This window comes from Neltuma alba, unplaced genomic scaffold, assembly GCF_004799145.2.
Source record: "Neltuma alba isolate B1F8T4 unplaced genomic scaffold, ASM479914v2 tig00012081_pilon, whole genome shotgun sequence".
NCBI lineage: Eukaryota > Viridiplantae > Streptophyta > Magnoliopsida > Fabales > Fabaceae > Neltuma > Neltuma alba.
Window position 1 is genome coordinate 218,983 of NW_021636640.1, and position 13,924 is coordinate 232,906.

A 13,924-nucleotide genomic window follows, 5' to 3' on the forward strand; every position below is an offset into this window, starting at 1 on the left:
TTAGGAAAGACAACACCTATTAATTACAAATAATTAACTTAATTTATATATTTAATCTACTCAAATTATTCAATTAGTTTTTATACTTAGGACTAAAAATATTATAGAATTATAGAGATCAATAATCAATCACATCAAGTTATTCTTCTAATCCATTTCAAATGGCACCAGATGTGATCTCCCATCACCCCTTGTCATCAACTATAGTCATAGATTTTATTTTATTACTACTTCCGGTCCTAATTATAAGAGCTAGTTGACTAATTTGAGGAAATTAAAAAAAGAAGTTAAGTTAGTTATTTGTAATAAATAGGTAGTGTCTTTTTTAAAATATCCTTACTAATCAAATGTATTGGCTAGAACTACCATTGTTAGAAAGACTATTTTAAAAATATATATAAATATGAGAGACAAAGTGAATTAGAGTCTTATATTCAGAACTAAGATTGTAACATACAAAATAATAATAATAATAAATAATATAATATGTTATTAAAATAATATTTATTAGTTTAAAAAAAAAACCCAACCACCCTTTTTCTACGGAGAGTGGAAAATGGGATGGTAATTAATGCAAAGGAAAAGAAGGGCGAGGGACAACTGAAGAGAAATAGGATAAGGCGTAGGTAGTGAAAAGTTGGGGGTAATTGACCAAGAGAAGAATATTGGGGGAAATGAAAGGAGAATTTGCGGGAGGAGTAGTAAATGATAGAAGAAAAAGAAAGGGGGAAGGTACGGATGGAAGAGGAAAATGGGAGATGGGCGGTAGAAAATCAGACATGGGGGTATTATATATATCATCATTCAAGTTATTTCTTTCAAGCCAGAGCAAGAGAGAGTGGGAGAGAGAGAGAGAGAGAGAGGAAGAAAGCAAAATCAAGAGAGTGGAAATACATGTTGTTTGGAAGATAAGGAAAGATTTTATGATCATTTAGGTACACAAAACTACTTCTTCTTGTCAAATTTTCTTTATAAATATTTCCTATATATTTATAGCTTTATATTATTAGTTTCATTATCATGTTTAGAGAAAATTTTACTGTTTGACTATAGAGTAAATATGGAGTTTTGACAATATATAACCGTAGAAATTTAAAGATCCATTATTAAGGAATTTTAATCGGCTTATTTTTGTTTAATGATTATTTTGAGAATTTTAAACTAAGTATTTGAGTTATTTAATATATTATTGAGGTTTTAATCAATTTAAATATTGAATAAGTTAAAGATATATTTTTAAAGGCTTGAAAAATTGTAGATTGAGAATTTTGTGAAATTAGATAAAATTACAGTTTGTTTATAATTTAAAAAGATGTTGTTTGGTTTGAGGAAAAAATTTTAAAGGAGACTATAATAAATAATTCAGAATTTTAATATAAAATATTTAGATTTTGGGTAATAAAAATATATTTACTTAAGTTGTTAAATTTAAATATCCTTATATGTAAATTATATTTTTCAAAATAATATTATATCTATTATAAATGCCTAGATTTGGGAGAGTTAATATATTTATGTAATTTTGGTTTAGAGGATAGTCTTAAAATTTTAGAGTAGTTTTGGAGTGGTTCTAAGTTTATATTAATAAATATTTATGTGCAATTTTATAGACCCTTGAGAATTTTAGAGTAAACTTTGTGTAATTATTTGTAAGCTAAAGAGTACCAGGTAACTCTGAAAATTCTTTTTTGTACATGTGAATTGTATATGATTATATTATGGATTTACTAATTATTATGTTACTGAAATATAATATTATGATTTTTTGTAAAATAAATGTTTTGGTATGTTACCTGATTTTATTAAGATTTGTTGCTAGTCATTATGATCAATATTTAAATATATTAATAGCTATGAAATTATCATGAGTTACTGTTAAATGGCATATGAATTTTATTGCTATCTTATTTTTAATAATCTATTTGAGAATATATTTATGATGTACCATTATTTACATATGACATGCATTGTTGGGTTAAGGATAGAAGGAAATTGCATGGATATAAAATTACTACATGGTATGTCATCACTCGGTGCACAGTGGATGGCACTTGTCAGGGCTCCTTCTTCCATGTTTTCCTTTGGCTGGGAATTTATTGGAGCTTTGGGATATGTGACACCTCCCTATTCACAAAAGAGAGGAGCCATAGTCTGAGTTTGAGCTCTATATCTTTGGCCGGACATATCTCTAGTATCGGTGAGTTTGGAATAATTTAGTAAAATGTATTAGTTCCTATCGGACTATATGTTAGCCTATGGCTCCAGTCAGTGGTATAAGGGTGAACAGTGATATAAGGGAGGCAGCATATTGCATTATTTTTGGATATATTGAAAAAAATGAAATTGAATTGAATTTATCAAATCTGTGATTTTTAATATATACATATATACAAACATATAAACAGATTTTTGCTTTATCATATATGGTTTGCTTGTATATGTTGGAATTTCAGTAGTTACTGAGAAGTTTGATCTCACCCCCTATATTAACAATTTTCAGGCGAAGGATTTAGTAGGAATCAAGGGAAGGCACCAATGGAGTGAGTCGTGAAGGCTTTTGTGCTCCTCAAGCACATGCTATGTTATATTTTTATTTGCCATGACTATAAAATTTTAATAGTTTATGTTGTTAAGTTATGCTAAAAATGTTTTGAAATTTTGACTTGTTTACAGTGTTAGAAATATATATGGACTTTTAAATTAAATATTTTATTGCGTATATTGACATAATTATGTGAGGTGTTACAAAGATAAAAATCAAACAAGGTTTTATATTAAGGACCGGAGGTAGTATTTTATAGCTCCACCTACTTATTTGTAATATTTGATTTGTCTCATCTATATATCTTAAGTTGTGTGCCTCAAGAATATAATTTAGGCCTAATACCCTACATTGAAGCACTTTTCTTTGGCTACGTCAAAGGGGTACCTTAGGAAACGACTGTAAAAAATTTCGTCATTTAGTCCCCATGTCCTCTAATAACCTCATTCTTTAACTTTTCTTTTACTGTGCGTGAGTTCTAAGTTCTTCATTGTCATTTCATGGACTCTTTTACGTAGGTACATACATACATGGCTACTTATACCAACAAAAACACATGTTTAGATTTATATTGACAATTTGATCGTTATTAATCTCCTTCTAGGATCAGTAACTGTCATTTTTCCCTTTTCATGGCTTGATGATTGAACCGAAGTGTATAGTGGGAAATCCATTGCTTAGATTCCCTAACTTTTAGTTTTAAACTATGATTATATATATGTGTGTGTGTTTATATATATAAAGACTTTATTCATATTGTTGGATGCAGCTGTCGAGTTATGACTGATTAACAATCGAATATAATATTGGACCAATGAAATTAATTAAAGAAGATTATAATAATGAGAATTCTTCAATCCATCCTCTCTATAAATGCGTTCTCTTCTCATGATCAGCCCATACCATTCAGCCATATCTTCAGTCTCTGAGTTGCTCATCAACATACGAGAACTCATGGAAGAACAAAAGCAATCAACCATCAGGTTATTATCAGTTCTTTTACTTGATCTGCATATAAACTTTGCATGTGTGCGTATCTGCGCGAATCTATATCAAACACAAACTTCAGGCTTTAATACAAGAGCTAGGGGTAGCTAGATAACCAATTTGTAGATATTAAGAAAATTAATTAAGTTAATTATTAGTAACAAATATGTCTTAGTTTTCCTAAACTATCATCTTCTATCATGTATATTGAAAATACCTCTTGATCGGGAGTCTCTTTAATATTATAAATTTGAAAGACAAGATAGATTAAGGTTTTATATTTAAGATCAAAGTGTAACTGTTTGTCTAGCTCTTATATTTAGGACTAGAAATAATAATAATAAATGATAGTTAGAGTAATGGTACGCTTTGAATTATAGATCTACAACAGATGCCTCAGAAGGCTCAACGGAAGCACATAATATGAAGTCAACTACCACCAACGACGGCACTCAACAAACAACAAATGTCAGTGAAACCAAAGCGTAAGTACATACTGATCATAGTAGACTTCAAATTTTCTCAGTTATCATCTGTTACGTTATTGAAAGTAATGGTGGTGTTTGAAACAGATCACATCATCATAAGTTTGGGGCAGATGCTAAAAAGTCGCGAGGTAGCCCAGGAGGCGTCGTAGGTACACATGATCACCCACTGGAATATGACTCAGCATCATCAGGTCAACCAACAGATGGGCATGAAAATAAGCAAGCAGGCTCAACAGGAGCACATAATAATATGAAGCCAGCCACTGCTTCCGACAGCTCTCAGGCGAAAAAGGAGACTGATAAAACTGAAGCGTAAGTACACTAAATTAACTCGCTTGAAATTTTCTCCAAGTTATATGTTTCTTGGAAGCCAATTAACTTTCTTTTTCAGTCAATTTCATTCTTTTACAGAGTTGTCTTCCATCATTACTATTGTTAACAGTAAATCCTTTTAATTATAAGTGGCACAGACTATTTCTGTTTCTTAATATAAGAGCTAGATATAAGAAATATTAAGAAAATTAATTAAGTTAGTTACTTGGAACAATTGGGTGCTGGCTTCCTTAAACTATTTCTTTTAATTATGTGGCCTGGAACCACCTTTGATTGAAACTCCTTCCAATCAATAGAGATATTTTGAGAGAAAAATTATAAAATTTGGAGACAAAGTATATTTTGAACCAAATACAATCCCTAAACTAGCTTTTATATTAAGAATAAGAGGTAATATAAAATATTGCATGTGTAAGTTGCAATGAATTTAATGAGAATTAGGTCTTACAAATGAGCTGTAAATAATGGAAATAAGAGTTAACAATACAGACCAAAAAATACTTTCAGGCAGAAAGATGGAGCAAAACCAGGAGGTAGTGAGTCAGGAAGTGATGGATCAGGATCTGCGGGGACCGATGGAGGTAGTGGAGGTACACATGACTACCCACTGCAAGGTGTTGCCAGTTCTACAAAGACTGAAGAAACTCATGCTAATCCCAACCAAACCACTACTTGCAAAAGCTCTCAGTCAACAGAGCAGAGTGAAACTCAAGTGTAAGTACTGAATTTATGCTTTAAATTTTTTCCCAAAGTGTCAAGTTTGCTTTTTTTATTTGGATTCAGTCAAGTTCGTTCTCTTATAGATTTGTTATATGTTATTTCTATTTATAAGATACTTCCAATATATGCTACAAACAAAAAAAAAAACTTAAACTGCATTAATTTTTTTTTAAATATAACAATTTTTTAATTTTACTTCTATTTAATATATACACCTTCTAAAAAAAAACTATCTACATTATAATAAATAAAGGATAAAATAGTACATTCATGATAAAAATTTAATGAGGTGAGATATAAATATGACAAAAAAAACCTCCTCTTTCTACCTTATAAATAGGACTAGAGGAGTATGTCATTATATGTGTAGATTTAATAATTATCATGTACTACCTCCGATCCTTAATATAAGAGCTCGTTTGACTTTTATTTTGATCCTAAATATAAGACCCCAATCCATCTTTTCTTCCATATTTATTCATTTTTTTTCAAAGTAGTCATTGTAATAATGTTAGTTTTAGCTAACACACTTGATTAGTAACAATATTTTTGGAAAGACAATACATATTTATTACAAATAGCCAACTTAACTAATTGTCTTAATCTACTCAAATTAATCAACTAGTTCTTATATTAAAGACCGGAGGTAATAGTCAACAAGAGTGATGGTTTTTTTGTAACAGATCGTCTCATCTATTGACTCGTGATGGACACCACCCGGGAGGAACCTATGGAGGCAACACAGGGACACACGGGTTATAGAAATTAATGGTGTGTTGGTTTCATTTCTGAAGCCTTTCGCAAAGTGATGTTTAAATAGGTTTCATAAACTTCATGAATAATGTTGTCCAAGAATTTAGTTTGCGTCCTGGGCAGAATGATGTAATTAGCTTGTGAGTTGAAATAAGTGTGGCGGCATGGTGTGTTAATTAGTCGTCTTGTCGTATGTTTTAATTTCAGTTCTATCTTTGATCTTTTTTCTTTTGTTTTTTTTGGGTGGAGGTTGTATCTTTGATCTTTGATGACTTCAAAATCATCCAAGATCCATGAGTGTGACGAGTTGATTTGTTAGTGATCGATCATCTTTAGCATGCCATATCAGCATCGCTTCCAGGTTTAAAAGATAGATAGGGACTAACTTGGAAATTGAATAATCTTCCGAAGAACAAGAATTAAGTATATGATCAAATTAATGATTCCCATGTAACACATTATGCTATATAGCGGTAAGAAGAATCTTTCAAGAACCAAACGTTACATGTGTTCTAATTTGTAATCTCGAATGACGTATATATACAGAGGGCAGTGGCTGCATCTGTCCATGGCCCCTCCTTCACTGATCTGCTATTTTTTTTCTATCTTTTGGTAACTGTCTTATAGCCTAACTTGTGCAAAGTAATAAGAAGAAGACCAACATGCACATTAACAAGAATTAATAACGGCGCTCCACAATCAGATATTTAGTATTTACTGAGTCCAGTGTTTGTTTGTTCCAGTCTAAATAAATATTTTATATATATATATATATATATATATATATAAGGAAGGCATTTATTCAATGCATGGTCTAAATAAATATTTTATAATTATTAGGGAGACATTTGGTACTAATGATTGTTTTAGACCCCATTGACTTCAAATTATTAATGTAAGCGGGATGAAAATTGAAATGAGAATTTCTGGATGAAGTGCTAATTGCTCTTTCTCAACAACTTATTGGCCATTACTGAACTTACATTCAAGACTAGCATACTCTCAAGTCTCAAGAAGATCACTGAGAGAAAACAACCAAAAACTTAAAGCAGCCATGGAGAGGTTGGATCACTCTTGCTGTTACTTCTTATCAACACAAGCTTTGCTTCTAATAATCAGTTGGCTGATGACTTCTCTCATCGTTGGTCTCAAACTTGGATCCTTCTCAGTACATCTCAATGCGACCAAAAGCACTTGTTCAACTTCTTCCCTTACGTTTGAATCCCAAAGTTCATCATCAAGGCTTGGATCAATAATCCCATCAATTTCCCTTGATTCTTCCCATGCAGATTTAACCCACCCCACTATATCTGTTCCCTCCATGAATGAAGCATCTAGCACCTTCTTTCTGGTCAATAGCTCAAGCAAAACTACTCCATAACTATATACATCAGATTTTCTGCTTACTACAGTTGAAAATGCATTCTCTGTCGCAAACCAAAAAAACAGGTTAATCCATTAAAGAACTTTCCAAGATAAGATTAAAGAAAAATAAGGGACAGAAGAGTCACCTGGTGCAATGTACCCCACTGTGCCAGGAACAGCTATAGATGTTGTTGAATCAGTGATTTGATCCAACACCTTGGCAATACCAAAATCAGAAATATGAGGCTCCATGTCAGAATCTAAGAGTATGTTTCGTGGTTTGATGTCTCGGTGTACTATGGTCGGATCACAATCAAAATGAAGGTATGCCAATCCATGAGCAATTCCAAGAGCTATCTTATAGCGAACACCCCAAGCCAAGGATGGTGGTGGATTCATTTCGTGCAAAACATCATGCAAGCTTCCATTTTGCATGAAGTTGTACATGATCAAGCCATAATCCTTTCCGAAACAGAAGTTCTTCAATCTGATCAGATTCCGGTGACGAATCTTGCCAACAATGTCAAGTTCTCTCCTCATGCTTTTGCTTTGCCCTCCATTGTTGGAAAACGGAAGCTTCTTCACAGCAAAAACATTTTTTGAATCCAGAGAAACCTTATAGACAACTCCATGAGCTCCTCTGCCAATTATATACTTATCATTTAGGTTCTCTGTTTCCTCCATGATTTTCTTGAGAAAGGAAGATGAACCATGACTAACAAACATTCTGATAATATGCCTTGATCTTTTGCAAAGGAGAAGCATAAAAGCCAGTCCTAACAACAGAAGAACAAAAATAGAGGATCCAAGTGATATCACTATGATTTTAATTTTACTCAGTCCTTTATGATGACTTGACATGGAGCCACAAGTCTTTAAACTGACAACCTTAGGGCAATTTGAGCTATCTGAGGGCAAACAATTAACACATAAACCAGGATTACCCAACAACGACGATGGTTGAGAACTCATCAGCTTCAGCAATGCATTTGGTACAGGACCAGTAAATGAATTGAACGAGATATTGACTTCAACTAATGAAGAGAGTTGTTCAAGAACTTCTACGCTTCCGGATAGATTGTTAAGAGATAAATCTAGTTTCAAAAGCATGTTCAATTTCCCAATCTCTAATGGAACATCACCTACCAACCCATTAGCACTTAAATTCAACCCATATAGCAGATTCTGCAATGATCCAATTAAGCTAGGAATTTCACCTCTAAATGCATTGCCTCCAAGTTGTAGCTCTGAGAGCACTTCAAATTTTGTTAAGAAAGTTGGGATGCCTCCGGTAAAATGATTATCTCTTAATATCAAAGTTGATAGCCCTGTCCATTTGCTCAAACTTGCAGGCAATGAACCGTTTAAGTAATTGAATCCTACATCAAAGTAGTCCATTTTGATACAATTTGATAGTGGAGGAGGCAAAGGACCTTGCAAATTGTTGTCAGAAAGATTCAGCTTCCGAAGATTTGCAAGTTTTCCTAGCTCTGAGGGTATGAACTCTGAAAGTTTGTTCATGGACAAATCAATATCAGTGAGATTTTTGCAATTCCCTAAACTTGATGGAATTGCTCCGCTGATGTTATTGTCACTGATGTCCATGTAATCAAGATTCATATCATTTTCCAAATTAGGAAGAGGTCCCATGAAGTTATTGGATTTGAGAATCAACCTTTTGAGAGTTGTGCAAGCTCCTATATCAGAAGGTATGCCACCTTGCAGTTGATTAATACCCACAACTAGCCTTTCTAATTTCTTTCCAAAACAAAGATTTGGAGGGAGTCTACCAGTAAAACTGTTATTTGTCAAATCCAACCACACCAAACTACTATTTATTCCTAAATTTTGAGGTATAGCTCCAGAAAAGTTGTTGTCAGCCAGTGAGATTTTTTGTAGCTGCTTAAGTTCGGTGACCTCTAAAGGCAGCTCCCCATGAAAGCTATTGCTGTACAAAAAAATATTCACAAGACTTGGAATTTTCCATATGCTAATTGGGATTTCACCCGTGAGCTTATTGTAAAACAATTGCAAATCCTCCAACTCAGTTAGCATCCCTAAATCACTAGGAATTTCTCCCTCAAGTTCATTGTGATGTAAAATCAACTCCTTCAAAGACCTACAACGGCCTATTTCTTTAGGTATTTGTCCAGACAAACGGTTCATAGGGAGGCGAAGAATAGAAAGTTTGGTAAGTAGGCCAAAGAAATCTGGAATGTTGCCTGTTAAGTTGCTGTTGACAGCAAAAACTTGTGTCAAGCCAGTACAGTTCCTTAATCCAGCAGGAATACCCCCACTAAATACGTTGTATGACAGATCCAAAAAATATAGACTCTTAAAATTACCAGAACCTGATAGAATTGGACCTTTAAGATTATTAAAACTTACATCGAAATAAGCAAGATTATAGAGATTGTTAAGACTTTGAGGTAAGATCCCCTGTAAACTGTTCTTACCTAGACTAACTTCCTCTAATTTGGTGCAGTTTCCAATGGAAGAGGGCATCATCCCAGACAAGAGATTATTTTCCAGATACAACCTCCGAAGTTTGGTGCTATTGCCAATATTCATGGGGATAGGACCACTTAGGTTGTTCAATTCCAAAAACACAGTGTCTAACTGAGGAAAATCAAACAAGTATATAGGAATTCCACCAAAAATTAGATTGGAATAAAGGTTGAAATATCGCAAGTTTTGCAAACTTTTAAAGCTATTTGGAATTTCCCCAGTAAGAGAATTTTCAGAAAGATCCAAGTGCTCAAGCATACTACTGTTGCTTAAGGCACTTGGTATTTTCCCTGTGAAGTCATTTTCAGAAAGGTCCAAATAAACAAGCATACTACAATTGCCTATCTGAGGGGGAATTCTTCCTGAGAGACTGTTAGAATAAAAAATAAGAGTTTGCAAGTGACTCAACTGTGCTATTTCTGGTCCTAACTGACCAACAATCGAAAAAGAAGTGAGGTTAATGGAGATAACACTGTGGGCATTGTCACACTGGATTCCTACCCATGAGCAGGGAGTTGAGTCACAGATATTCCAGCTTGAGCTTATGGAAGGAGGCACAAATGTCCAATGCTGTGACAGAGAAAGCAGAGACAATCCATCAGGGCTCAGAGCAGAAACAACACACAAGAAGGTAAAGAAGCCTAGCGTGAGCAAAAAGGGTCGTCTCATAGCGAAAAGGAAGAGCAGAACAAAAAGAGATGGTTACATATGTTCACAAAGGTGGAAACTTTCAACTTGGAGAAGTTGATGTGATGGGAGATGGAAATGAAGTTGAAAGCCGGAAGAAAGGAGACAAGCTAAGAAAGAAGAGAAGCCATGGAAAGTCAGAGGGTGAGGTTAGGCATTATATAGAGTTGATTTGTTCATTTTAAAAAGCTGGTCTAATCTGTTATCATTGACGTCGAATCATAATTTGATTCACAGACTATAAAATAAGTTTACTGGGATGGGAGAAAATTCACAGTTTTCATTAGATGTTATTATATGGGAATTTATTAGTAGCATTTATTAATGTTTTGCATACGGAAGGAGACTTATGGCAGCATTCCTAGGGGAGCAACAAGATTTTCATTAAACCTGCGACATCCCTTCTTATTCATTATAATTTGACACGTGTAACAGTGAAACAATGTTACTTCTACTTGATATCTAAGAGATCATGAACAAACATACGAATAGGTTAAAAAAAGGAAACCCCGTACATGATCCAATCTTTTTGTAGTAAACCATCATTTATAGATGTCTTTTAAAGGCCTGAATCACACGCGTTGGTAAATACTACCTCCGATCTTTAATATAAGAGCTAGTTTGACTTTTAATTTGGTTCAAATATAAGATCCCAATTTACTTTGTTTATCATGTTTATTCATTTTTCTCATGATAGTTTTTGTAATGGTTATACATGTTAAATATTTTATCAAATGACACTTAATTGGTAAGGGTATTTTAGAAAAGACAACATCAATTTATTATAAATAACTAACTTAACTGATTTTCTTAATCTATTCAAATTAGTCAATTAACTCTTATATGAAAGACCGGACGTAGTATTCAGCATTTATAGGGAGAAGTAGAAAAGCTTGTAATTTTCCTTTCTCGATTAATTAAGAGACTGCTATGGATTAATATTAAGAAAGTTTTGGACACCACACATTAGACTTAATGCGCTTGTGTGCTTGTCTTTTTAATTCTTTGGATTACACGTTCTTTGATATTGACCACTGATAGTATGTTTTATTCACACCATGTCATGATAACGTAGTTGAGAAGAGAATAACAACCCTTGAATTTGGCATGACGTAAATAGCATATTATGAAATTAATCACAATATGGACGCATAATGGACTTAATTATTATTATTATTATTATTATTAATTATTAGAATTACTTTTTACTGCATAATCTTTCTCTGCGTATTTACCGAATTTTTAATCCTCTGACTAATGTGTTTACCAAACTTTGGTGCCTCTTATTATAATAACTCACACAAAGTCTCGCGATAATCATTGCATTATTGCATTTTACATGTGGGCTGCATAAACTCAGGCTAATTTAATCAGCTTAAGATGGTGCAGCAAAAATTTTATCATCTGGATCATCATATCGTTTATCACTTAGTGTTTTGAGAAAATTGCAAATAAAGAGCCCCTGTAAAATTATAATTTGGGATTCTTAATTTGAAAAATAGCAAATAAGGATCCGGTCTCACTTTTACAAATATAAAATTATGGTGGAATGTATAAAATATCTCTAAGCTAAATGACAAGTTGACTATGAGAAATAACAAGTTTACTTTAGTGAATGATAATTTCAATAGACGAAATCACAACTTGACTGAGGTTATGCTAAATAACAAGTTAACTATGGGAAATGACAAGTTCACTTTAGCGAATAATAATTTTAGCAGACCAAATCACAATTTGATTGAGGGGCATTTTAGATATTTCACTCACATTTCATATTTGCAAAAGCGGGACCCGATCCTCATTTGCTATTTTTCAAATTTAGGATCTCAAATCACAATTTTATATATTAGAGGGTCTTTATTTATAATTTTTCCTAGTATTTTTGCTTCCTCTATTTTGGCTTATAGTCAACTACTGATCAATTAGATCGATCAATATAAAAATTTTATAACAAGTTATGAATAGCGGGTTAATAAAATTTCAGTAGCCTATGAAGTGAGCATCAATTTATTTGTGGGACAATAGTGCTTGTTTTAATGGGGTACTTTTAATCGTGTATGAAATATAAGCTAAATATATTACAAAAATTTTGTTTCGAATTACGTGATTTTATGATGTACAATTATAATCCCGAACATTAGTTTTCATCACGCTTTGCTATTGCTTAACCAACTAGAAAAAGACTTCTTACAATTAATTAAATAACTCCCTCTAATTAATGAGTTTTATTGAGCAGTATTAAAACCTTGAAGTCATTAACTAATTTCAACCGAATTACTTTATTTATGTAAAGTTATCAATAAGTATTTGTGATAAAGCTGAAAGGAGTATTATTTTGCTGTTTGTTTTCAATAAATTTTTTTTCTCCTGTCTAAATCTTCTGTGACCTGAAAGTTATTGAAAGTTGAAAGGAACAACTTTTTAACAAATGGGTTGGTGTTAAAAAAGAAAAAAACTTAAACAAGGTTTAATAATTTTGAGTATGCTTGTCCACTAATAAGTGCATCACGATGATGGGTGTTATGAATAGGATAGGAGGGAGCATGTTTAATGACAAGTTAATATATCATTTATAAGATTTGTTGAGATCCTCCACTCATATGGTCACCGGAAAATGCAATGATGTGAAAGGTCCAATCAGAGCTCCAGCTAGTTTTTTTTTTTTTTGGGAACGCATAATGGGGTATTCCGAATAAACTCCACAGGGTAAATTGGGCCTCAGGCCCATAATGATAGTCCATACACACCAACATGTATATGGCGATTTACTAGTATTCTCCTATTAGAGACATGTTTAAGATATTATTAGACAATAAACATAGATACTTTTTTTAGTAAGTATTTAAACCTTGATTTGTTATGTTCTAAAATGAATTGCTCCGAATTGATATTTAATTGATGCTTATTTTGGTGGATCGAATTGAATTTTAGTTCACTATCTTACTCCGTTAGACTCGACTCTTGTTTATTTTCATTTTACAGTTTGGGTCCTATAGTATTTTATCCGGGGGGTACCGACACTTCATTGGGCCCAAGCCATTTATCCATTTCGTGCCTCCCTTGAGAGCAAAAAAGGGGTTTTTAGGATAAGCCAAGTAAACTGTTTGGTGATGGATATAATTTTAAAAAAGAAAAGAAAAGAAAAGAAAGCAATAAAACATGCATTTGCACATAATTTAAAAGTATATCATATTAATCAAGAATTGTTAATCCAATATTTCTGGATGAAATGTAATCTAGTATTTATATAACATTCTTTACTTCCCCATTGTAAATAAGGAAACCATTTATTTAAGCATAGGCAATGATCTAACTGTTAAAAATAAGACATATAAACATGTGTGATTGGAAAACTTAACATAGTAATATAAAGAACTTAATTTAAGTATTTTTCTATATATATGTATGATACATTTTCTTTCCTTTCATAGAATATTGCTCTCTTTGTTTCTTAATATACAAGAGTTAGTTGGATTTAATTATAAATATAAGACATCCTATTTATAATTTTTTTTCAAACTAATTTACTTAATTTACAAAC

At 32.6% G+C, this 13,924-nt stretch overlaps 2 protein-coding genes across 2 annotated transcripts; one reads left to right on the plus strand and one right to left on the minus strand.

The window, feature by feature from the left end:
* The first annotated feature begins 3,450 nt into the window (after nt 1–3,450).
* On the plus strand, nt 3,451–6,254 carry LOC114722111 (spore wall protein 1-like). The gene is made up of 5 exons (XM_028908045.1): nt 3,451–3,525; nt 3,910–4,014; nt 4,102–4,329; nt 4,858–5,064; nt 5,754–6,254. The coding sequence occupies exons 1-5, from the start codon at nt 3,497–3,499 to the stop codon at nt 5,830–5,832; spliced, it is 648 nt and encodes a 215-aa protein (XP_028763878.1). The 5' UTR covers nt 3,451–3,496; the 3' UTR covers nt 5,833–6,254.
* A 498-nt stretch (nt 6,255–6,752) lies between these two features.
* On the minus strand, nt 6,753–10,508 carry LOC114722060 (receptor-like protein kinase). The gene is made up of 2 exons (XM_028907986.1): nt 7,335–10,508; nt 6,753–7,250 (listed from the first exon to the last, which is right to left on the minus strand). Exons 1-2 carry the CDS (start codon nt 10,363–10,365, stop codon nt 6,904–6,906), a joined length of 3,378 nt encoding a protein of 1,125 aa, XP_028763819.1. The 5' UTR covers nt 10,366–10,508; the 3' UTR covers nt 6,753–6,903.
* Nucleotides 10,509–13,924: the final 3,416 nt, after the last annotated feature.

What these genes read in the sequence shown, in the direction of transcription:
- LOC114722111 (XM_028908045.1), top strand. Translation starts at nt 3,497, where the DNA reads ATGGAAGAACAAAAGCAATCAACCATCAG. An exon ending in CAAAAGCAATCAACCATCAG is followed by an intron (nt 3,526 to 3,909) that starts GTTATTATCAGT and finishes TTTGAATTATAG; the next exon opens with ATCTACAACAGATGCCTCAG. An exon ending in GAGACTGATAAAACTGAAGC is followed by an intron (nt 4,330 to 4,857) that starts GTAAGTACACTA and finishes AAATACTTTCAG; the next exon opens with GCAGAAAGATGGAGCAAAAC.
- LOC114722060 (XM_028907986.1), bottom strand. Translation starts at nt 10,365, where the DNA reads ATGAGACGACCCTTTTTGCTCACGCTAGGCTTCTTTACCTTCTTGTGT. An exon ending in AGTGGGGTACATTGCACCAG is followed by an intron (nt 7,251 to 7,334) that starts GTGACTCTTCTG and finishes GGTTTGCGACAG; the next exon opens with AGAATGCATTTTCAACTGTA.